Source organism: Ochotona curzoniae, unplaced genomic scaffold (genome assembly GCF_017591425.1).
Source record: "Ochotona curzoniae isolate NIBS_2020 unplaced genomic scaffold, NIBS_Ocur_1.0 contig_1014, whole genome shotgun sequence".
In the NCBI taxonomy this organism is placed as follows: domain Eukaryota; kingdom Metazoa; phylum Chordata; class Mammalia; order Lagomorpha; family Ochotonidae; genus Ochotona; species Ochotona curzoniae.
The window spans coordinates 42,205,300-42,231,332 of NW_024464920.1; the positions used below are offsets into that span (position 1 = coordinate 42,205,300).

General features: G+C 45.6%; 1 protein-coding gene across 1 annotated transcript in view; it reads left to right on the plus strand.

Moving 5' to 3' along the window:
* Window positions 1–26,033, plus strand: part of RFX4 (regulatory factor X4) — a 151,561-nt gene that overhangs the window by 51,739 nt on the left and 73,789 nt on the right. Inside the window, exon 4 of the mRNA XM_040990981.1 lies at window positions 10,172–10,295. Within this exon, the coding sequence (XP_040846915.1) occupies window positions 10,172–10,295 (124 nt within the window). The remainder of the gene's footprint in view (window positions 1–10,171; window positions 10,296–26,033) is intronic.

Genomic DNA, 26,033 nt, shown 5'->3' on the forward strand with positions numbered 1-26,033 from the left:
AGGCAAATTGAAGCCTCGCGGGTTTTCAAGCTCTCCGTGCTGTAGACTGTTGTGAAGTAAAGTTTCGTGATTTTCTTTCAAATATTTTAGGGAGTAAGCCAGGCTAGACACTGTTCCTAAGGAGAACATGGGTGTTTTAGACCAGGTTATAACTCCTAGACCAGATCCACTGCATGCAACCCAGGCCTGAATCTCTGTACCTTTTTCTGGACTTGGTTCTTCGCTCAGTGGAGATGTAGTACAATATGCTTTCATAATGCAAGCGAGGACACAAGGCTCCAAAAAGGGAGGCTGACCCACTGTCCTCACATGTAGATGGAGAAAGGCCAATGAGCAGGGAAAGGGCACCTGTGTCTCCAAAAATGCATTTTTTTTATTGTGACACTAGTTTCTACTGAAAAAGCAAGGAAAAAAATATATGTTTTTTGCACCTCACCTGCATGTGTGAAATGATAAAATCCATTTGATGGACAAGTTTGCAATCCTTTTTTAAGTGTGCCCAGCTAGCAGGCTGTTTCTGCTTCTTGGTACAGATGTGGAGCAACACTCCCTCCAGGGGAATGCATAGGGCAGGCCTTGGTCATAGCGGCGAGGTGAAGTGGAGATGAGCAGACATGCGAAAGAACTGGTAAAGGAAGATTCAGAGGGCAGCTTCGGGTGGGAAATGGTGCCTCAATCATTCCAGCAAACCTGACATTCCCTGGTGTGTCTTGAATCTGTTGGCACGGCTGGCACTGTGCAAAGAATGAAACCACAGATTTCCTTTTGCTGTTCTATGACTTTCTCGGATGAGAACCCGGAACCCCTGAAACCCGTCCTCTTGCCCAGGACCCAACAGAAGCACTGGCAACAGCACAGAAGGTGTGGCATTGTGCCTTGGTCACTCCTAGTGTCTGCCCCTCCTCTCCTCCCACTAGACTGGAATAACAACTGAGCAGGAGGACTCCAGGATCTGGCTGAGCCCAAGATTTTCTGGACAACCAATCCACTCAGTTGTAGGATAGATACTGGGACAGGATTTGGATGCCTGGCTTACTGGGTAACATGGAACCCTCATGAAAACTTACAGGGTGGGCGGGACTACATCCCCTATATTTCAGGCGTAGGAAAGCTAGATGAGTGACTGAACTCAACAGAGGTTCACAGTCTCCCTCTACCCAAAGTGGGAAATGCCTGATTCCTAGACTGACCCTTAACCAGGGAGGGCACTGGACCAGCCAAGGATTGATTGAACATACATCTCTGATCATCTTGTCTACCCAGCAGCAAATCACAGGTTTAATTGTATGTGATTGTGTAATGAAGTAGACTGGTTGTTGATCAGCCTTTTGTAAAATTCAACCTCAAGTTTAATCAGAGCCCATGAGAGCCAACTCCCACTCTCTACTCATCTGTTGTCTGATGATGTTCTCTCCTTTTTTGTCATCTTCCTCTGGGTCAAGTGTTGACTTCTTGTCATGTCTTCTTGTTCATGGCCATAGTCTACAGTGCTTGGTGCCAAGTAGGTGCTCAATGAACATATGCCAAGTGACTGACTAAACCGTGGCTGTCCCTGGCACACAGTGGGCACCTAAGAGAGACCACAACTGAGTTTCTAGTCAAAATCTATGTTTTTTAAGCCAAGTGACTCTGTTCAGTTCCTTTTCCCCACTGGGCCCTCCACTTCTTCCACGTCATGGGTAGAATGGTAGTTAGATCAAATACAGACATCTCTGGTGGTGAGTCAGCATTTGCAAATATGAATCAGATAAGCTAATAACCAAGTTCTTCCTTTAATCACCCACAACTTAATACAGAAACAGCAACCGAGTCCCTTGATCTGTTTGAAAGCTGCCCCTCCTTCCTCCAGGCTTCCTTTTGCTTCCCCTCTGTCCCTCCATAGTATCCATGCATGCTGCTCAGGGTGCAGTGCTAGGATCTATGCTAACATCAGTGGGACTTTGGCGAGACCCCTCCTCCAAAGGACTTCAATCTAAGATATAAAGTGTTGCCTGAGGATTCTGCAATATTTTGTAATAATGCTGATGCTTACCCTTTATTAAGCATTCCGCACACACCAACTACCATGGCCAGACCCTTGTCTGGATCTTGTAACCACCTTGGGTTGGGATACCATTAGGAAAAGTGAGTCAGAATTCAAGCAGTGTGCCCTGACTCTCCTACTTTAAATTGCAGAGACAAGATGTTGATTCAGGGGTCTCAGATTCCAACACCAGTGCTCTATTCTGCTAAATAGAGCTGCACAAATGTGTGAAGAGCTGTGGGCCTTCCCAGGAAATACTGAGAGTCTTACACACAGAGATGATGCCTGCTCTATCAAACTATCCTCCTCTGGGGACAAAACCCGTACCTGGTATCCAGACAGGTGTAGCCCTCTCCATGGTTGCAAATGAACAAGCACATTTGGCAGAGAAGAAAGGACCAAGCAGTACCCACAGGTGGGTGGGGTGGGCACTTGGAAGAGAAATCTGAGTTGAGCCTTGCAAGGTGAAGCCTGGCTCTGGGGTCAGCCCCTTACTGGGAAGGCAGACATCAAGACATCATTTAGATGAATGAGGGGTGGGCAAGATGTGCTTGAGGACTAGTTAGATGGGGAGAGTTTTGTGTCTGGGAGAGTGGCGTGAGGGAGACCTGAAAAGTAGTCAGGAGCTGGAGAGCGGGAGCTTGCCTGCCAAGGTTGGGATTCTGGATTTCTGTGGCGGAGCAGGGGGACCATTGAGGGCGTAGACAACTCTGTCATCCTACTGGCTTAGCGAGGTAGATTTTGGGAGGGGGGTGGCTGTGTTTTTTCTAATCTCTGTAATAATTTGCTCTATTCAGTGAATTTTTACAAATTCTGTTGTCTTATGGTTAAGCAGGAGAAAAAAAGTTTTTTGCTCTAGACATGCTTGGGAGCATTTGAGAAGTGGATACCTTGTACTGACATCCAGTGTATTGATATCAGAAACCAAAGGTTTGCAAGAACAGAGGGAAGGTTACTGTATACTAAACCATTTGCACTTGGCCTGAAGGGCAGATATGAAGCTTCCTCTGTGTGCCCTGGGGTCCCCACACTGAAACCTGGTGAGGAAGTCTTCTCAAAAACGCACACCTCCGATAATGACCTGTGTTAGATAGCAGGCCAAGTTCATTATCTCTCCATAATAAGATAGGCTCCATTCAAACATGAGCAAATTGTTAAACAGAAGATAAGAAAATGGAGCAAGTAGGGAATCTATGTATGTGTGTGTGTGTGATCATTAAAAAAAAAAATCCAGGTATAATGGAGCATCGTTCACCCTGTCAGACTAATGATGTCTCTAAAAGAAAGGAGGGAAAGGGCAAATTTCATCAGGTACGAAGCAACGTAATTAACCGCCTCTCGTCCCTGCCATGGCTTGGCCAGGGAAGCGGATGTTCCAATTAGCAAGTTCAGTACACATGCGGATCCTCTGGATGCTGTGGGGAGGTTTGAGGAGTGGTGTCATGAAGCCGCTCCTGAGCAAGCTCATCAGGCATCAAAGGTGCCCTGCCACACCAATTACATTGATCGATTCATTCACGGAGCCCATTAAAATTCTTCCTAGTCATAAGTCACCTGGATACATGAGTTCAGATGCTTCGGGGAAAGAAACAAAAACGTGGGCAGAACTGTACTTCCTTCCACGGTTGTGGCCTCTGACGGGTGACTGTTTAATGAGCTCTGCCTGCGTGAACTATGACTGTCACCCATCCAGTGCAAACAATCTGCCGCCGAAAGGGATGTAGTCTAACCAGGATCTTGTTTTCTAACCTTGCTAACTTGGCAAGGTGTAGGGAGCAAAGTCACAGGGAAGGCCAATAACTGAAACACATGGCTTCATTGTAGCCAATAGAAACACGAGACTTCAGAAACTGAGGAGTGCCGGAAGCCAGGAAAACCAGGAGCCTGTCTGGAAGTCTACACTGTTTGACTCCATATTCTGGAGCTGTAGGTGTCTCCAGTCCCACTTGCCTCCCCTGTGACATCTCTCCCCATGGGGGATGGGGACCCTACTTACCCACCTGGCCCTGTTGGGAACCTGAGAATTTGCTTTTTGTTTATCCAGCTGCACCACCCCCTATCCTTCAGTTTGGTCCCCTCATTTCTTGTTAGCAATAATATAGTACCTCCTAACTGGCCTTGTTCGTTCACTGATGCTGATACAGATGCTAATTCATCAGACTTGTTGGTCCACATGGCCACCAACCACAGAGGCACGGAGTAGCCTTTCCAAAGCTTAAAATGATCTTGCCACACCCACACCTGGAGAGACCTGATTGGTTCACTGTCATTCTAAATGATCCTTGTAAGAATTCCAAATAGTTTGAAGGGTGCGTTTGTCAGTTGTGCTCCTGGATTTTTCTGCCCAAGATAAACCTGAGGAAATCATTAGCAAAGGTAAGTACCAAGGGGCCCTTTTCTCCTCTCCAAAGTTGTACTAAATCCCAACTGCCCAAATTGTTCACGTGTATACATTGGACCAAACCGGGGTTGAAAGTGCCAAAGTCAGACCATTTTTAAGGAGACTGCCTAGGGCCCGGCGCGGTGGCGCAAGTGGTTAAAGGTCCTCGCCTTGCACGCCCGGGATCCCATATGGGCGCCGGTTCTAATCCCGGCAGCCCCGCTTCCCTTCCAGCTCCCTGCCTGTGGCCTGGGAAGGCAGTCGAGGACGGCCCAAAAGCTTTGGGAACCTGCACCCGCGTGGGAGACCCGGAAGAGGCTCCTGGCTTCGGATCGGCATAGTATCGGCCCGTTGCGCTCACTTGGGGAGTGAATCATCGGACGGAAGACCTTCCTCTCTGTCTCTCCTCTCTGTATATCCGCCTTTCCAATGAAAAAATAATAAAAATAAATCTTTAAAAAAAAAAGGAGACTGCCTAATGGAATTCTCAGGAAATTAAGATGAACTTTAGGAAATTTGAGTGGGATAATTTTTTTTTTGGCATTCATCGATGCTTAATCCGTTGGTGATGAACAGAGTGATTTACATTAATGTTAGCTATTTCTGGCATTATTGTTCCTGTAGCATCCCAGAGACACTGAGCTCTTCCCTTGCCTGAGCCTGTACTTTTCAGTCATCTTTGATGACCTTTCCATCGTCTTCTGAAAAGGACGCTGCTGTCGGAGCCTGTCCACTCCAGGGCAGGCAGGCATCCTTTGTGCTGCAGCCCCTTGTCCACAATTCTTTCCTCTTTGACGCCTCGTCTCAAGCCTCACCTCTCTGCTCAGACCAGCATGTCCATCATCCAAAACACATGACGCATCTTTCTGTCATCCCTGCTGCTCATTTGGCCTGGAACCCATTTCCAAATACCGTGGTAGAATACCAGAGATTCCAAGAGAAACTCACCTCTGAACCAGCCACGTGAGCCTGGGCAAATGGGCCACACTTGTTAAGGCTCCATTTTTTAATCCACAAGGCAGGCATAGCATTTCCCTCATAATGGTTATTATGAGGGTCCAATAAGATAAAGGATGTGCTGTGACTGGGTCCTTGTGAAAGCTCAACAAATGCTGGATGTTCTTGTTTATTGGCACGATATTCCAACCCCAACTGCTCTGTGAACTTTGGATCATCTGTTTTCATCCATACTCTGACCTCTTTCCACTTCCAGTTGTACCTGTGTCCAGGAGTTGGTGTACTGATCTACTTTTATTTCTTCTGAACAATTTTCCCCCAGTAAACTGCACAGTGAACTATGACATAGATTGTGTCTGTGCCAGCACAGATGCCTCCAGGAGCCAGGCAAGGAACAGAAAATGAACTGGTTGTAAGAAAAACAGGGAGGAGTAAGGACTCCAGCCAACTCCAGGGCGCATGTAACCCAGGCCAACTGTTGTCATGCGGGGCTATGAGTCCAGGGTTGCCAGAACTCAGCTTTTTCAAAGAAGCCAGAAATCCAGATTCTTATGTGAAATGTCCTGGATTTTAAAAGTTGGGCCAACACTGTTCAGGCCAAATAAAGCATGTCTGTAAGACCCCAGTTTGTGAACGCTGTCCTGTTTGGATGATCTCTACAAGCTGGTGCATAAACTGGCCCCCTGGATCCTGGAACCCACTGTCAGAAAAAAATATCATGAATGTCAGGTCAGGGTCCAGGCTAATCCCACAAGCTATTCATTCTGTGGAACCAGTTTCATCCAGGGAAACCCAGAGTTCTAGTTCCTTGGCGTCATTCCACCACTACTTCTGTAATGATGTCTAAAACACTGCCTGGAGCTCAGTAAATCCTTGCTGAGTGTAGGTCTATATCCATCTACCCTTAATCTGCATTCTAAATGTAAACAAGGGCCATCCCACTTACCATAGTGTTCCCAGCTTCGTGGCTAACAAGAAATCAATAAGCATTTGTTGGATGAAAAAGCAACTGAAATAATCTATCCATTAACCACGTGTTGCATGCCAAGGAATAGACTGGATTTAAAGGATCCATCATTCCAACCTCAAGGAATTTCATCACCCAAAAAAGGTTACTTAAACTACCTCCTGGAACATTTCTAAAAATCATCAGTCATTTAGTTGTAGCCCTTCCCAGAAGAGGGGCACATGGATGAGCTGGCCCAGGTCCACCTGGTAAGCTGGCTTCTTCATTTGCCTCTGTGTTCCTAGGGTTGTGTTCATCCACAGGGTTGCAATATGAAACAACTGAATTGGTTGTCTTTTCACTCCCTCATTGGAATGAGCTGAATGAGTGCTTCCCTTTCAAGTGGGAACCTCAGGAGGCCGTGTCCTCATTCCACTTGGGTTACGACAGCCCTGGACCATTTCTCTGGCAAGTGCTCTCAGAGTTAGTTCAAAGCTGCCTGAGGACATTTATTTCATTGCATTAGAATCATGCCTTATTTTTGACCAAAAAAAAATCTAGGGGACAAAGGCTACTCTAGTCACTTTATTACCCAAACTTGTTCCCCAATGACTGTGGGTTGTTTCCGAAAAGCCAACTCAGGATCAAAGCAGAAATGTTTTTCAGTTGGTGAATGGACAGAGCAGGCTGTGACCCAGGCTCCCAACTCAAGGCCTAAAGAGAAGTTTCCACATTGTTAAAAGCTGCCAGATTGTTTCTGGAGGAGGTGTCTGATCCTCCAACATGTCTGTCACAATGGATACAGGATTCCTTTGGATATCTGAATTCTAGCATTGAATTAAAGAATAAAACTATCTCCTTTTTTAAAAAAATATTACTGATATTTAGCACAGAATCTAGGTGTCTCAGATTGGATGATGATAGGGTCTAAAGTCTGCTAAGTGCTTACCAGGAACTGTGCTATTACATGGCATGTATTTCCTCCTCTGCCCGTCACAGCCACCTTAGGAAGCAGTTACGAATTACCATCTCCAAAAGGAAACTGAGGCCAAAGGCTAGACATCTTAAATAAGATCACCACACCAACAAGTGACAAGGGAACTCTCTCCTATGGAATCCCTAACCTTTACTTACATTCCTAGTACAGGAAAGGACATGAGGTAATCAAGACATCAGCTCCCCAAGTGGCTATTTGGCACAGTAGTTAAGCTACCACTTAGGTTATCAGGGCATCTGGGTTCAAGCCCCAGTTTCTGTTCAATTCTAGCCTTCCCCTAATGTGTACCCTGGGTGGCAGGAAATGATGGCTTAAATAATTAATGGAATGACCCTGGGCTGGTCCTAAGTGCTGTGGGCATTTGGGGAGTAAACCAGCAGATTGAAGCACTCTGACCCCATCTCTACCTCACAAATAAAAATGGAAGTAAAGTGAATGAATAAGATGGATAATTTTTCTAGAAGAGGTCAACTCCCGAAAGGCACCCTCCTTCACTGCTGGTGGGAGTGCAGGCTAGTACAACCACTATGGAAATCAGTATGGAGAGTGCTTGGAGAATTGCAAATAAACCTGCCATATGGCCCCGCTATCCCACTCCTAGGAATATACCCAATAGAAGTGAAATCTGCATATGAGAAGGAGATATGTAATCCTATTTTGCAGCAGCACAATCTACAATAGCAAAGACATGATGTGCATCCAAAGAAGAGTAGTTAAAGAAGCTGTGGTACATCTACTCCGTGGATATTATTCAGCTATTAGGAAGAATGAAATTATACTATTTACAACTAGGTGGTCCCAACTAGAGACCATTATACGCTCAGTGAAATGAGTCAATCACAAAAGAACAAATACCATATGTTCTCTCTTATATAAGGAAACCAGCATGGAAAGTTTAACTTCGATAATCCAATCCATACTGTTTTTTGTTTGTTTGTTTGTCTGTTTGTATCCCATATGTTTTGATGTTTTTTATTTCAGTTTTGTTTATTCCAAATAATTTCTTTTCTCTTGTCGAATTCATCACTAGCTCATGGATTACAGGGTGGCATCATTTTTCCCAAGAGACTTTTGTGTTTCCTTTTTGTCACTCATGTATTGGTTACTCAGTGGCACGTTTTTTCATGGTGCTGTAATTTGTTGTTGTTGTGACTGTTCTAACTCATACCAGTTGTTGACCTTGTTTCATGGCTTCTCAATTATGGAAATGTATAGTGATGGAGTGCTGAGGTCTACCATATACAGATGTGGGGGAATAATGGAACAAGCATCCCTGCTTCCAGATGAAAGATGGACTCCCAATGAAACTGTTGGACATGTGTAGACAATGGAATGCTGGACTGTCTGACATTGTCTGTACCAACAATATCAGGGTACACTTAAATAAGAGACTGATAGAATTATGATTCCTTATGAAGGACTATACCATTGTAGTAAAATGGGGAAAATCTGTTGTGGGGTGGGAGATTGGGGGGAAATCCAAGCCTATACCAAACTGTACCACATAATTCAAAATTCAAAGTAAAAATCTTAAAAACTAAAGAACTCTCTGCTATGGTTAGGGAACAGCTCTTGGTCAAGTGGTTAGGCTCTATCCAACTATCCAGCTTCCCTCTCAGAATGTAAAAGAAGAAAGTCATTATTTGAAAATTTGTTACTAGCATAATAATTGTACACTTTATGGGGCACAGTACAATAAAGCAAAGCAGGCACTGGCCTTCCCATTTTCTTAGCTCCCATGTTCGGAGTCTGTCGGATCCTTTCGCCCCCCTCTGCCTCCGGCACAGGGCACATTATATGAGTGACAGTCAGCACCCTGTGCTGTGGATCCCTGGAACTGGTTGCTTCTTTCTGGCTGTGTTTCAGTCCCTATTACCCATCTTTCTTCTCACTCCACTCCTACCACTTTTCCTGAAAGTTTTTCTTTTAACTTCCCCATATCAAAGAGAATATGTATTTGTTTTTCTGTGTCTGGCTTATTTCACTTAACGTAATAATCTAGAGTTCCATCTATTCTGCTGCAAATAGTTGGATACCTTCTATTTTTCCTTTTTTTTTTTAACTGAATGTTCCAATGTTAGACTGAATATTCTAATTTTGACTGATTGTATTTCTTAGCTACTGTGACTATTTCTGTGATAGATGTGGAAATGTAGGTATCTCTTTCATATGCTGGTTTTACTTCCCTTGGCCGAACACCCAGAAGCAGGGTAGCTAGCCTGTGTGGTAGATGTATCTGTAGTTTGAGAAAGCAGTACCGTCTCTCCCCACTGCCTTTGTCAGCCAAGAGGCCACAACAGGTTGACACCAACATCCTCAGGCTTTTATTCTCTCATGAGCAGACTTGAAAAAGTTCATGGAAGAGATGATGTTCATTTCAGAACAAAAATTTTCAAATTATTGTGTTTTTCAAAATATTCACTTCTATGACATTTTTGAACACTTCAAACCTGTTTTCCATCCAAACAAATTTATCTTTTCATTCAATTTTCCATGAACCTTCTAAGGTATCTTTGTAAATGGTTCCTCAAACAGGTGTGCACTTTGAAGCCTGACCCAGTGGGGCTCCTGCAAGACCCCATGTATTTCATGGACCCTGGGGCAAACTGAGCCAGCTACAAGTAGCCAGTCCAGAAGCAGCACAGAATAAAGGGACTAGGAGTTTGTGCTGGAAAAGTGGCCTGTGGTCACAGCCAAAGCGGTCAATACCCTGATTCTGCTCATCCACTGACTCCTCCCGTGGCCTCGGACAGCTTGCATTGGCCTTCTAACCCAGCTTCCCCAACTGTAGCTCCAGCGGAGCCTCCTGTGGCCTGGGGCAGGGAGCACACTTTTTTTTTTTGGCTCACTGGGCATTTCTTCCCCCAGGCTGGAGGAGAACTATGAGATTGCAGAGGGGGTCTGCATCCCCCGCAGCGCGCTCTACATGCATTACCTGGACTTCTGCGAGAAGAACGACACGCAGCCCGTCAATGCCGCCAGCTTTGGAAAGGTGAGTCCAGCATCGCCAGGCTGACTCTGCACCCACAACTGCCAGTCGTTTAGGTGCAGGTTTGAAATAGTTGAAAATGTCTTAGTTGCTGGGTTTTTTGCTGTTTTTTTTAAAGCTATAAATATGCGTTTTGTTAACTGCATTAGGATACTTTGCTATAAACATTTCAAATTGCCACAAAGCAACACCAAATCACATACCAAAATACAAACCAAGTCAGAGGATGCTGTGTCCCTTATTTTAAAAACCATGTAGTATTTACATACGACCTGTGTACCTCCTTTGGGACGTGTTAAAAACGTTTTTGATTACTTTTGACATCTATTACAATGCCAATGCTATGTGAATAACTGTTGTCATGTATTTTTTAACGAGCAAGCAAACAAACAAACAAAAAAAAGATTTGTTCATATTCAACACAAATTTCTTTCTTTTCCGCAAATATTTTTTGATCCACAATTGGTCAAATCCGCAGATGGCAGAACTCATGTCTATAGAGAATTTGGGTAACAGTTATCTGGTACAACTTTCAAACAACTTAGAAATATTATAAAGCAGTAAATGTCTCGTTTGAACCTCCACAGTGCTTAGTTTGCACAAAGTAACTTCTTTTCTTCCAGATGGAACTCACAAGTGAGTTATATGTAAGCCTATGAACCTGGGACAAACTATTAGGCTGATAATAGGAACATGTTGGGCAAACTGGGAAATGGCCTCATGTAGGGTGAGTTGGGAATCTTTGGCTGCGAGTGGTGCTATTTGTAAGATCACCTCAGACATCCAACTTGAGGTGAAAATATAAACACTTAGAGTTACTAAAAAAAAGTTAGCAATGATCCTTCCTTTAAGGAAAGCTGTTGGAGCATTTCCTGAAGACAGGTCACATATTTATGTAATAGTTAAAAGTCTAGCTGCTATGTCTCAAAAAATGGCCACCTGATCCCAAGTCAATAGATCTAAAGATTTATTTTATTTTTGTTGGAAAGGCAGATCAAATACGCAGAGAGAGAAGGAGAGAAGAAGGATTTTCCATCCACTGGTTCACTGCCCAGATGGCTGCAATGGCCGGAGCTGAACCAATCTGGGGCAGGGAAGGGGTTTAGAGAGATGCATCAATATTATTTCTCCAAAGTAAAGAATTGTTTTTAAAAGCAGTGGGAAAGCGTCTTTGTGACATCATTCATGCATTTCTTCAGTCCTTTAGCGTTGGCAGGGTCTGGCTTGCCAGGCAGTGGGGACGCAGAAAGGAGCCTGCTATGGGCTCTGCTGGGGGTTGAAGAAGGAGTGCAGGGACGGGAGAAGGAAGAAGGCACCGTGGATGCGTGTGAAGCCAGGGCCAGGTCAGGTGTCTGAGCCTGTGGAACATTCACCACGTTGACATACTCAGCCCAGACTGGGCCTTCAGAGGAGCTTGGAGGGATAGTCTGAATGAACCAAAACACTAAAAGGACTCTGGATTCTTATGGACTTCCTACCCTGTGTCTCAGAGCCTCAGCTGCCTCTGGGGGATGTTGTGAGACTCAAGTGGTTGAAAGAAGATACTTAGGCATTCAGTCATCCAGGAATGCAGGTTAAGCACCTGCCTTATGCCAATCGTCATGACTACCGTGGATTTGCCACAAGATGTTTGGACATAAACTCAGGCATTTGTTAGCTTAGACTCTGCAAAGTGAATGCACAACCCACCGTGACTATTCTTAAAAATTGCAAGTTGCTTGTATGGTGATTCTCTATTCCTTTTCTTTCCAGTGCCTTTGTGGGGGGTGGGTATTTGACCTGCGGTTAAGCTGCTAGGTTTGCATGCCACCACCTCCTACTCACTACCTTGGGTCATGTCCCAGCTCTGGCTCCTGATTCCAGCTTCCCAAGAGCACTGGCCCTGGGAAGTGGCGCTAATGGCTCAGTTAGGTTCCCGTCCCCCACCCGGCAGGCCTGAAATGTTGCCCTGACCAAGCCCCAGGTGTATGACAACTCTCCCTGTGTGTCTGTGCCTTTCTTTCTCTGCCTCTCAAATAAGTAAAAATTAAAACTAGAATACGTTTGTAACCCTGTTGTCAGCTTGGGATTTTTTTTTTTTTTACTTCACGATCTAGGTAAAATTGGTTTAAGCTCGCCTCTCTGACCCCAGCACCTACCTTCACTCCTAGTTTAACTCCCAAGCCCATCCTAAGATTTAAGCAAAACCTAAGGCATGTATTTTCTCAGGACCACCATACGCAGAACTCTTCTCCTGCATATGTCACCTTTAGTCATTCCATGCCATTCGGCATCACTGGCCACATGGAGCTATTCAGCTAAAATGAAATTAAAATGAAGTTCACCAGCAGTGGCATCAGTCACATTTCAGATGCTCAACAGTCACTTGTAACTGCAGTCGGCCATATTGGATGGTCCAGGAAGCTCCATTGTACAGCTCTGCCTTATACCATGGCAAGCTGAGGATGAACTTTGGTGCTCTGTTGGCTTTTCCCAAAACAGCCCACAGGAGAGCCTCTGTATCCTGGGAGACTGAAATTTGCAGAAGAGATTTATATTTCAGTCAGGGTCCTCAGGCAGGTGAAGACTACTGGTCTACCCCAACGAGTTTCCCAACTATTTCCACCATTTCTTTGGTTGGCTGTCTCCTTTTCCTCTGCCACCTGTTTTTCCCCACTCATTTCTTTCTCCCCACTGCTCATGGAGACAACCCCAACCTAATTTCCTCTCTGCTCAGAGCTTTGGTTTCTGTGTTACCTATGTCCCCATAGATGTTTTGTCCAAATGACTCTTCAAAGCAATTTTCCCAAATGGTAAATTCCCCCTGTAATAAGAATGACAGTTGCTTACTAAGTAGTCATTCAAGAAAGCATCCAAACTCTGTCTTGTCTTTATTCTACACCTGAGGCACCACTCTTAACAGTATTAACAGAAATGTCAGCACCCTTGGCCTCACATCAATTTGAAATCCTAAGAGTTGGGGCGATCCTTCCAGCCACAGAGGGCCAAAAGTGCCTACTGTGGAGATCCACACGGAGCTGGTAGAGCTGAATCCCTAAACCCATTTGCTTTTCCTCAGGGCTCCAGCACGCTGCAGAGAGGAAGGGCTTGGTAGTTCTGTGTTACCTTGGGGTATCACCATGCACAGGCTTTCTTGAGCATATCCATCCAGACTTGGGGTTTGTTTATGAATTTTTCAGAGCAGGCAAGGCTTAATGTTACAGCTTACTCTCTTTTTTTAGAAAAAGATTTATTTTTGTTTGAAAGGTAGATTCGCAGAGAGGGAAGAAAAGACAGAATGATCTTTCACCTACTGGTTAAATCCTCAAGTGGCTGCAACAGTCAGAACTGTGGCGATCTGAAGCTGGGAGCCAGGAGCCTGTTCATGTCTCCCATGCAAGTGCAGGGTCCCAAGGCTTTGGGCCAACCTCCACTGTTTTCCCAGGCCACAAGCAGGAGTCTGGAAGGAAAGTGGAGCAGCTGGGACACAAACTGCTGGCCTTGTGAGATGCCAGGGGTTGGAGGTGTAGAGGCTTAGCCAATTGAACCTATTCTCTTTTTAAAGATAATAGAATGTATTTGTAATCCCTTTCCCACCTGGCAATCCCTTTCCCATCTGGCGAGCAGCATCGGTGGGGTAGAAGCTGTCCCCATTGGTGCTCTTGATAAAGTGGGAGGCAGGGACTACTTCACTGCAAGTTAAGATCTGAAATGCTTCCTTCCACGTCCAAAGTCCACCTGCAGAAGCACCAGCTTCCAGGAATGTGTGGGCTCTGAAGCCCAGAGCTAATTTAGGAAGCACAGAGCAGGCTGGAGCTGCCAGCTGAGCTGGTCTTGTGTCTACATTTTGCTGTTGGTGAGAGTAATGAAAGGTCACCCAACTTGGAGTCCCTGAACTCCCATTTTCCTTAGAGTTAGACAAGAATAATTCTCTCAAGATTCTCCTAGGGATAAAATGAGACCGTGTTGTGAGGGTGGCTTTCGGAACCATGAAGTGCCCTTCCAAGTGTGCTCCATCAGGATCTGGCATCCCCTCCATCCCCTCCCACCTCCGCAGTTTCCTCACCATGCTTTCATTTGCTCCATTGCATTGTTTGCTACTTGACTATGCATGAAGAGAATGTCAACGTTTCTGGAATGTGGACTGAAAAGATATGTTTGCTTTGATGCAAAAAAAAAAATCGGGCATAGTTTTTTTCATAATATGATTTTCCATGAGCACTTGAAGATATCTCACATGTTATGTACTCATATCATATGCGTATGCATACTTGTGCTGTATGCACTGCTACCTGTCCATCTTCCACCTGCTCTATAATACTACATGTTACATAGCCAGTTGCTTTGTATTTTCTACCCCAAGTTCCAGTAGGACTTGTTCATTGTGCACCAACACACACACACACACACACACACACACACACACACACACACACACACACACACAGAATATTGTGTATGCATAGCAACTCTCAGATATTTTCTCAAGGCTGGGTTACTCTCTGTCAGAGACTACGTGGATCATTTTCATGGACATAAACTTGTTTAAACATCATAATAACTATGAAATTGACATGCAGTCCGTACTCCATGAGTCCTTTTACTGAACAGGGATGAACCTGCTCAGGTGCAAATGGAAACCACCTGTCTTTTCACTCCCTTTGAAGATCTGCCTTGGAAGGCACCTGTCAGGTTGTTCCTGACTGTCCTCTAATGATGCGAGAGGAAATTCCACAGCCTTCTCCAACCTTCAGCCATCTTGGCAGTACTGAATAGATGATTGCATACTCATTCTCAGATATTTAAAAGTCCACTTCAACTCAAAACGTCCATCTCAGTTAAAGTCAGAGCTGTTCCCCCTCTGTGGCTCAGATTTTGCTCTGAGAAAGGAGTGGAATGGGCTTTCTCTCCCCTTCCCTGGCTTCCCCTTGCCACCCAGTGTTGGGAAAGAGAGAGGAGGTACAGGGAGGGGATTAGAGAAAAGGCATCATGTGTCAGCTGACCAGCTGGTGCTCCTTAGGCTGCCTCCAGGCTGTCAGTGCCCTATGACTGAGACTGGGGGAAGAAGGGGGTCCCACACTGGCTGAGAGCATGCACTCTAACCAACCTCCTACCACTTGCCGCCACTTCAGCACAGATCTAGAAGTCACCCTGTAGCTCTGTTCTTGTGTGAGAGGGCTTTGGCCAGCTCACTGCACGCCCAGTATTACACCCTGATTCTCAGAGCTGCCCAGAGGAGCCCCGGCAAGTGTAATTGACTCAATGAAGAATACATTGAAAACAGCTTTGCTCCTTTCCCTGATTTTAATTGGTTTCCTGGTAAATTTAGTGGCTTTGAGTCGTTGATTATAGATCAAGCCTCTTCTTCATATTTTACAATCTTTTCTAGACCAGTCCTGCCCTCTCATTTTGAACTACAATGTTCACCTTGGGGCTTCACCAGGGGCTTGAGCGCCTCTGTGAGGAAGGACAGGGTCTGGTCTGGTCTGCTGCTCTCCTCTGATCTTCCTGCTACCGTTCCTGTAGGCTCATCATTCTGAAATATGCCAACAGCTCTCCAAACAAAACAGAAAATAACTTTTAAGAGAATTATAAAATCAAGTATCAGGGATCAGAGCTGGCACACACACAGGACATCACCAACGGGGATTCTTTCAAGCAGATCAAAGGGATTCTTCTGAGCAACTGATTTAGAAGGCAGCATGCATAGTTCTCATAACATTAAATAAACTTTTTGGAAGGCTCTCCATGTACCTGGCCTTGTTGTAAGCAATACATCTGTATCTGTAGCTATCTCAGCATCGTCAAATTCTCCAAACAACTGTAGAAGGCAGGTACTTAATTTCCCAAGTCCATAGGTAAGTCTCCCGAGTTCCAGGAAATTCTGGCAATTTCTCTAAGGTCATACAGCCAGTAAGTGCTGAATTCAGGCCACAGTCCTGGGAAGGCTGGTCCACAGTTCATGCGCTTACTCATCTCATTTACACAGATCAGATTGGGGACTAGGATAGATATTTGTGGAGGCAAGTTTTGTGCAAGAGTTTGGCCCTGCGACTTAGATGTAGCCATTAATAAGCACCTAGCAACCTCCCAGCTGATTGAATTTGGGAAGGAAATCCCAGCTTCTCTGCTTCTCAGGGGTCAGGTGTGCTGGTGATTCGTTTGGAAACTCCCCCCTGCCCCCTGAGATCTTAGTGACACTGTCTGGGCCCTGTGATGTTCTGGCTGCTGTGGACTTCCCTTGCCAGTGTCTCCCCTGCCTTCCCCCCTCAGCCTTGGACTCGCCCACTTATCTAAGATGCGTTTGTCTCCCAGCCACTATGAGACAGGCTCTGTGCTGGGAGACAGGGTGTGGAGTGCAGAAATCAGCCCATAAGAACAGGGTCCTACACAAGGCACATGTGCACTTGAGACTGCAGAGCAAGCTGAGACCGTGCCTCCTAAGCTGTAAACAAACAGGACTGGAGAGACACAGAGAGAGTCAGGACGGCCTGAGAAATGGGTCAGTCATAGACACCACCCCAGCCCCAAGCATCCTCTTCTCCCATCCCCTAGCCCATCCCTGAAGGATCTGCAACAGCTTAGACTGGTAACTTTTCAGTTCAGCAGCAACATTTTCTACAGCTTTTCCACTGGCTTTTTGTTAACTCTAAAACAAAAATTCTAAAACAAAAAATTCTAAAACAAAAATTCAACCTGCACCCAGGATGGAGCACTGATGCCTTTAGCCCACAAATAGCCTTTTGCAGAAAGTGACTGAGCCTTAGATTTCCAAGCAAGGAGAACTTCTTTAGTTTACGGAGAAGTTATTGCTACTCAACGCTTCAACAGATGCATTGCTACTCAAGTATCTACAGTACGCATTCCAACAGAGGTTTCAAAGAAAACACTCTGTCATCAAACATTCACTGAGTGTGTATGATGTGCTGCCGGGTCAAGGATTTCCAATAATGTCAGTGTGTGAGCCTTCAACTGGTCACCCTTGGTACTGTGAGCCATGCACTAGGCCCCTTTCGCTCTCTGAGCCTCACTCCCCTAATCATCAGCTGGGGACTTTAGTCTACAGGCATATGAGATACTTTGCCATATATAACCTGAACTGCTTTTCCTTGTGGCATGGTGGATTAAGCTGCTACCTGTGTTGCCAGCATCCCACATGGGCACCAGTTTGAGTCTTGACTGCTCTGCTTCCTATGCAGCTTCCTGCTAATGCACATGAGAAAGCAGAGGAGGATGACCCAAGTGCTTGGGCTCCTGCCTCCCATGTAAGAATTCCAGGCTCCTGGCTTCATCCTGGCCCAGTCTTTGTAACCATTTGGGAGGTGAATGAGCAGATAGAAGATCTCTCTCTCTCTTTTTAATGCTGCCTTTTAAATAAGTAAAATAAGTCGTTTAGAAAGAGAAAAATATGTTTTCTCTGGAAATTGTAAAGTGCTGACAGCTTACACTGACTCTGAGCCAGTCCCCAAGCAAGCCCTTTACCTGCATTATTTCACAGGATCAACACACAGCCTGAGTGCAGAGCTGTGGTTGTTCCTGTTTGTTTAAGGACAGTCTTAGACCAGTGTTTGGTTCACGGCAGACCTAAAAGGAGGTGCAGAGAGTTTCCATCCCCACTTGCCTCCTACCTGCCTCGCCTCCCCATCACGGACACTTCCCAGCAGAGGGGCGTGTGTGATGATGGATGAACCCACACGGAGGCATCACAGTCTCCCAGACCCATGATTCAGCTGGGGAGCCCGGAGTGGACCTCAGAAACAGAAGAACAGTAAATTTCCTTCAGGACTCTGGAGGGGAGCTCTCTCTGGTCATGAATCTTAGCCATCCTCTGTTGCTTTACCAGGCACACTAGCAAGGAGCTGGATTGGAAATGGAGCAGCCAGAACTGGAACCGGCACCCATATGGGATGCTGGCTCCACAAGCAGAGGATTTGCCTACTATACCACAGTGCTGGCCTTCTATATTATCCTGTTACTGTCTGTAGAACTATAGTGGTATTTCTAATTTCATTTCAACTTTTGTGTCTTCTCTTTATTATTTAGCCTTGAATAGCAGCTTAGCAATTTTATTGATTTTTCTTCCCAAAGAATCAGCTTTGGGTTTCATTGATTTGTTTTGCTTTAAATTTAATTGATTTCTGAGTTCATTCTTATTTCTTTTCTTCCATTTACTTAAGATTTAATTTGCTGTTTTACTCTGGATTCCTAGGATATAAACTTACATGAATGATTTTAGATCTTCTTTCTTTCCTACTTTTAGAATTTTCCTCTGAGCACTGCTTTCACTTTCATAAAGTTTTGATGTTTGTATCCTATATCAAATCAAATATTTTTAAAATTTCTCAAGATTTCTTCTTTGCCCCATGTGTTGTCTAAAAATGTAATGTTTAGGGCCTGGCACAATGGCTAAATCCTTACCTTGCAAGCACCAGGATTCCATATGTGTGTCAGTTCATGTTCTGGCTGCTGTGCTTCCTTTCCAGCTCCCTGCTTTTGGCCTGAGAAAGCAATAGAGGGCAGCCAATAACCTTGGGGCCCTGCACCCATATGGGAGATCTGGAAGACGCTTCTGTCTCCTGGCTTTGGATTGGCTCAGCTCTGGCCATTGTGGCCACTTGTGGAGTGAACCAATGGATGGAAGATCTTTCCCTCTGTATCTCCTTCTCTCTGTATATCTGCCTAGCCTATATTTAGTCGCTAGGCTATTACACCGAGCCCTACAGTTGTTTTAAATCCCTGGTCTGATACTTCCAACATTCTCACCCTGTTTGTTTCTGTCTCATTTCTTCAAACTGACCTTTGGTTTTGTTTCTTTTTAGGATACCTTGTAATTTTTTTTCCTTGCAGGCTGCCTTTGATGTACCTAGTACTAGGAAAATAGGCCTTTGAAATTGTGGTGGTGAGGTGCGAGGGGAGGGGAAGCATTCCAGGATCTAGAATTTCATCACATTCTTTTGGGGAGTTACCAGTGCTGCTCAACTTTCTTTCCCCTGTATGTGGGACAAGTTGGCTGGAGCTAGTGGCTATAGTCGGGCCTCTCCCATCCTCCAGGTCATTCTGGCTCAGATAGTACCGCAGTATGGTAGGCTGTGATTAGCTAAGTTCTCTTGAAGGCCAGCCTTGGTAGCAACAGAGTCCCCCTGCTAGAAGCACAAAGGGATTTTCCTGACTTGTGGAGCCCAGTCAGGATCTTGCAGCAGGCTCCCACTATACCGTGTGCACCGCTCCATAACTGGGCCTTCTCCATCTGCATGGTTGGTTTACATGGAGCCTAAAGCAGCTCATCAATGACAGTTCAGGTGTCATTGGCCCTGGTTCCTGCAACAGCTTCCACTCAGGCATCTCTCCTCCAGTAAGAAAGTTCTGCCTGTAACTCCCCTCTCAAATCTCTGGGCCCCTCTCTCCTATAAGGTTCCAAAATGAACTGCGAAGTTTCCCAGTTTGTCTAGCTTTTTATTAGTTCTAGGACATCCTGACAATTTCCAAATTCCTCACCGGGAGAAGTGTAATTCCAGAGGTCAGGGTGCTCTTTTTTATTTCCACTATCATTACCAGTTTTTTGGTCAATGCAAAAGAGTTTAACACTGGAGCCTTCTCATCAAGTAAATCATGGGTAGAAATCAAGTTATATCAGTTAAGAATTGTTTCAGCACTGCAGGTGAAAGGTGCTTCTCTCTTACACAGTGCACTGAATAAATTCCTGGTGTTAAATTCCTTTTTATTTTTAAGGAAAAAATTAGTTTTATTTGAAAGATAGAGTTATAGAGAGAAGGAGAGACAAAGAGAAAGAGATCTTCATTTACTGGTTCACTTACCACTCTGGCCCGATGGCCAGGACCGAGCCAATCCGAAGGCAGGAGTCAGGAGCTTCCTCTGGGTCTCCCATGTGGCTGCAGGGGCCCAAGGATTTCAGACATTCTCCTCTGCCTTCTCAGGCACATGAGCAGGGAAATGGATCTGAAGCAGAGCTCTTGAAACCCGAATTGGAGCCCATTTGAGATCCTGGTGCCACAGGCAGAAGATTAACGTGCTTCTTATTGAGTTACTTTTCTTCCAAGAACCATGTCTATGAGAAGAAAATTTTGCTGTGGTAGAATAGCTCAGACCCCTCTATGTCCGATTACTTCCAAAAGGTTTGGTGAACCCCACAAGATGTGTGCTGGCAAAAAGAGAAGGAGAGGGTAAGAGAGGCTAGGAAAAGCCCCGTCTGACTCAGATCTCTTAGCAACCACTCCAGAGCCCAGGCCTATGATTTTGCTTAACATCCCACTGGTTGCCCTTGACCATCAGAAAAGCAGGAAGATGCACTCCACTGTCTCCTAGAATAACAAAGAAAAAAAGGTGCGAGTGAGGGAGTTTCATTAGGAAGGGGAAAAGGTAGGCAACCAGGCATTTTATCCATGTGAGTGCACTTTGGGACACCCATGCGCCCTTTTATTTGTCACAGCTATGAAATGGAGGCTAGAATGTGGAATGTACGTGGCATTAACAGATGTGCCTCGACTTACAGTAGAGCTACATTCTGATAAGCTCATCACAAAGTGAAAACATCCTAAGTCAAACATGCATTTGGTTCCTGCTTCGGCGGTGTGTATACTAACATTGAATGATACTGAAAAGATTAGCATGACTCCTGCACCAAGTGACAGAAATGTAGCCCGTGTTCCTTGCTCACCAGCTATCACAGCTTAAATCAGCTTGCCTTAAACATACTCAGAACACTTACATTAGCCTGCAGTTGGGCCAGGTCATCTAACACAAAGCCAATTTTATGAGTAGTTCATGCAATTTATTGAATACATACATCCAAAAACTGCTGGCAACACAGTCCACAGTGGAGTATCAGTTGTTTCCTGTCATGATTGATTGGCCCATTGGCAGCTGCGGGTCACTGCCACTGCGCACTGTCGCAAAAGCATTGAACTGTACATCATTAGTCTGTGGGAAGACTATACTGCAAAATGTGGAGGGCAGCCTCCAAATATCATCTTGCTTTAGCATGGGCCTAAAGTGAAGAACTTGTGAAACCAGTGTAATTTGGGAACCATGTACACCTTCAAATTCTGAGCCTACAAGAAGTGGCTTCAGTGGCATCAAGTGATCACTTAGGGCTAATGAGAATGACATGATTTGTGGTCAGCAGTTTGTTGGCTTTTTCAGGAAAGGGCAGATTCATGGATAGGCAGTAGATGGTTGTGGTAGTATAATTTCATTATGTAGAGAGGCCCTTGAGAGCTGTGGCAGGTGGCAGTGTTGGCTTGTGGGAGGAGGCAGCAGTGAGTGGTAGAAATCAAAAAGAGAAGCTGGGATGACAAAGGTACCGTACTCTGAGCTGAATGTATTTGTATCTGGCCTTTTCCAAAGAAGCCTTGAGGTGGGCAGCAAACGGACTGTGTGGGTGGCATTTCCTTGAAACCCTGGCTTCTTCCTTCTTGCTGGTCGTCTTCAAGGAATGGGGGTGGAGGGAAACCACAGGTGTTTTGGGGACCTGTATTTCAGTAGCTGCTGTCCCTGGAACAGAAACAGACATGAAAAATCTTGACATCTGACAAGACTCTACTCTCTTGGGAGTTCCTCCAAGCCACTCACCCCTGTATCCCACCTGGCTCAGCTTGCCCACCCACCTGGGCACTAAGCACAGCCTAAGGCTGTCTGGGACCAGCTTTAAGACCCTTTAGTCATCATCTCTTTCCAGTTTTCAAAGGAAAATTGCTAAGTACACAGGCAGAATTGCCTGCTATTTTGTCCTTTCTGAGTCTTTAGGTTCTACCTGAAGTGTCCATATCAGAATGTCTGATTTCACCCTGGATTGCCTTTGTTACTCAGTGTTATGCAGTGTGAAAACTGCAGTCCGATTGTCTGGGTTTGAATTTGGATTCCACAACTGAACAACCTGTGTGAGTTCAGGCAACTTCTTAATAACTGTGGACTTCCACTTCTCATCTGTAAACTGGAATGATGACTACAACCTTTTGTAGCATTGTTGAGCCGATAATTACACAAACACTACTTAGGCCAGTGCCTGGTAAACACTCAGTGTGTATTAGCATGGCTTCAGTTTGCCATGGCAACTCGTCATGACTTTAATGCATCGTCACTAACGTATCAGTGTTCCATCCCTGCTAGATGCTCTTCCTTCTGAACAATTTTGAGAACAATTGTTCTAAAAGTGTCCTACCTCTCACACACGCTGCCATCACCACCCTCACCCTCCCTTATTACCTCTTCAAAATTATTCCATTTCTGACTTAATCTGTGTCTTATGTAACTCCTCGTTCTAGCTAACTTGATGTGTGGTGACTGCTTTTTCCTTTGCACACATGACACGTTCATTACCCAGTCCACCTGAGGACAGTGCTGGCTTCCTACCTGGCTTTGGGTGAGAACTTCCTGGCAGTCGCTAGCCATGGTGCCCCCTGAGGGGTAGCCACCTTGCTGTCACCTTTTATCCCATGAGGACCTGTACAGACTCCCTTTCATGAATTCATGATGCATAATTTTGAGTTGCACTCCCTATCTCATTGCACCTGTTATGAATTACAGGAATCTGAAACTTCTCTTGGGAAGAGACCTATGGTCCCTGCAGCATTCTATTATGCCTTAAACCCCCCAGTGTCCCCACCCAGGAAGTGCCAGCTCCCCCAAAACATTGAATGACTGGGCTTCCACCCATGTAGTGAAATCACTCTAGCATGCTCCCATTTTTGACGATGAAAGCATGGAGCTAGGAAGTGTCAACATCTTCATTCATCTCACTGGGCTTCAACTATCCTTATGTCTCTGAAAAGGGGGCCTAGGTTTATTATAAAAAAAAAAAGACAATGAGGTTCTCATTTTCAGATTTCAATTTGGGATGATTAGATCCCTTTAACCAACTTCTTAATCACTGCCGTGGTTCAAAAAAAAATGTGTATGGTGTGTGTGTTTTAAAAAACAAGCCACCGGACTTCCTCTATATGTGATTATCAAGTCACCAATTTACCAATGGACTCATTTTCTAATACCCTGCCCTAGGAAAATCCCCCTTCCCATACACCCAGACAGTCCCTGCAGGAAGACCTGCAGCTCTTAGACTTAAGACCGTTCTCTGCCTCCCTCCGTCCCTCTGGCCAGTGGATCTGTCTCCTTCCTGATGTGGGAGGATATGTCTTCCTCCATCATCTCAGTGGATTCCTTAGAGATCACTTCCTCTTGGAGGCAAGTCTTTGCCTGCAGCATGTAGGTTGAGTTTCTAGAAATAACCACAAGCCTGATGAGCGATCAAGCTAACTGAGGTCATGAGACACCAGGGTCAAAACCAAAGGCTGTTGGTGCTGAGTGGGCATCCCTGCGGGGCTCTCCAGGTGTCTCCCCAGGCCATGCCAGGAGAGGATGGGGGGCAGTCCTGTGAGAGAGAGAGAAAGATGAAAAAGCAAAGACTAACAGCACAGCCACATTCCCACTTGTTTCACTGTGAGCCTGAGTATTGTGGTGCCACCTTCGAGCCCAGTTCCTCATCTGTAAGGTGGGCATGCCCCCCTGCAGCTTGGCCTTCAGGATGACCTTCAGCACTGACTGGGGTGCCTGGCTCTGAGCAGGGCTCTGTGGATGCCAGTCCTTCCTTTCACTCCTTCGCTTTCCCTTCTTAAAGGAGCCTCCTTGGTGTAGGTTGTGTGAAGAACATGTACCTGAAAATCACTCCCATTTCTTAAATAGTTGCACCCACAAAATGGTGTCAGCCCATTAGCCCACTGCCGGGCTTCCCCCAGCCCAGAGCTCGTGGTGTGGGGAGAGCTGTGAGCACCACTGCCACTGGAGCCTTAGGAGTGCCAGAGGCCCCTTCTCCGGGGCTGCTCCACTCTCAGCCAGCCTCGAGGAGCACCCCCCTCCCCACCCCAGCCCCCATCTGCCCAGGCTGAAAGGGAGAAGGGTGGGATTCCCGAGTAATTAAAGGGAATTTGGAAGGCTTGGGTGTTGCGGAATGTTAGATCAGTAGCTAGAACAGCATGCGGCGTTCTTTAGGCAGGCTTCATTGAATCCATACAAAACAAGAAAGAGGGGCTGCCTGCCCGTCTGCTCATTTATCAAACAGCGAAGCTCAACTCTCCCAACTCCACAAAAGTGCTTGACTGTTTGCTGAGCCCTGCTCCAGAAATTAAAGGCTCCACAGCCTGTGCGGGGCTGGACAGACCCTGCGTTTTGAGACTCCCAACTAAATTGTGCTGGGTTTTCAGGGGACAGGCACCAGTGAAAGGAGAGGAGAATAATTTGTAATTTGCTGCCCATAAGAAACAATTATTTAAAAAAAAAAAAAAACAGCTAAGCCCCTTCCCCCAGGTTTTTTGTTGTTGCGGTGGCAAGGAGGAGGTGCTATCTGCAAGGGCCCTTTCTTTGCTCTGAGTGGGAAGTCTTGACTTCCACTGGGACAAGCCGTGATGTGGGGTGGCAGTGCCTGCACCCAACCCCCACACCAGCCCTTCCCAAGTTTCCTTCCTCCGGGTTACTTTACTGGAAATTGCCTTTCTCTCCTTCTGAAGGTGGGGAGGAGAAGGAAGGGATGACTTAGCCATCAAATATTTTTTTCAGCAAAAGAATGTTCACAAAGATAATCGGGTATTCTAACCACACAGATAGACTGCTTGGGAAAGCACAATGGGCTGAAGCAGCCTGAAACCTGGATAGAATGCAGATCCTCTGAAAGCCACAGAAGGATGGAAGCGTGTTCACCCTGACAGTGGGAAGGATGGGCTGTAAAAGGACAGGGGCTTGGGGACATACAGACGCCTACATTCCAAATTTCAGGGCCTGCTTCAAGCCCTGTCTCCACTTCCAACTCAAGCTGCTGGCTGCATGTGCACCCTGGGAGGCAACAAGTTGAAAGTTTAAGGACTTGGGGTCCCTGCCACCACCAACCAGGGACCAAGATGGAGTTCTAGCCTCCTGACTTCAACTGGGTTCAGCCTCGGCCAGCGCAGGCATTAGGGGGATCTCTCTGTCTCTCTGCCTTTTAAATAAACAAATACTTAGAACAGATGGTGACTAGAGGAAGAGGCCAAAACGGAAGTTGACACAGGACTTAAGAGATCGGATCCCCTCGTTCAGCACGTGAGACTGGTGCGGGTGAGCTCCTGCCCCACATCCTTGTCCTGCCCCTGCTGGGGCAGCTCCACAGGCCCGGCTGGGTGCCACCTCTCTGCCAACAAGCCTATGAGGCGAGATGAACAAGTGCCACCCTCCCCCATTGCGTAGGTGGAGAAAGTTGGGAAGAAAAAACAAAGAGCTTTCTTGGCTTTCCAACTTAGCACATTTAAAAAAAAAAAAGTGTTACTTCATAGAGAACAATTTGACAGTGTGCTTGAAGAAATGGAGACACTTTCCCTTCTTTGAATCAGACAGTTCCCCGTTTCAGAAACCATTTTGAGAGAGAAACCCCCAAATAATCAATGAAAAAAAAATAAAAAACATCATGCATAAAGTTATAATTTTCTACGTATACAAACCAGCAGTGGCCAGTTACAGAGGAGTGAATCATTTGCGCTTTTTCATACTTATCAAGCCCATTCATTAATGTATCAAGCCCCACTGTCATCTGAGTCACCTCCTATCTCCCTACTGTCCTCCCTGTCCCGCCATGGTAAATTTTTCACACAACAGCCAAAGAGTTTTCTTCTTCTTTTTTTAAGATTTGTTTATTTTTATTGGAAAGTCAGATTTACAGAGAGAAGGAGAGATGGAGAAAAAGATGTTCCATCTGCTGGTTCACTCCCCAAGTGGCCACAATGG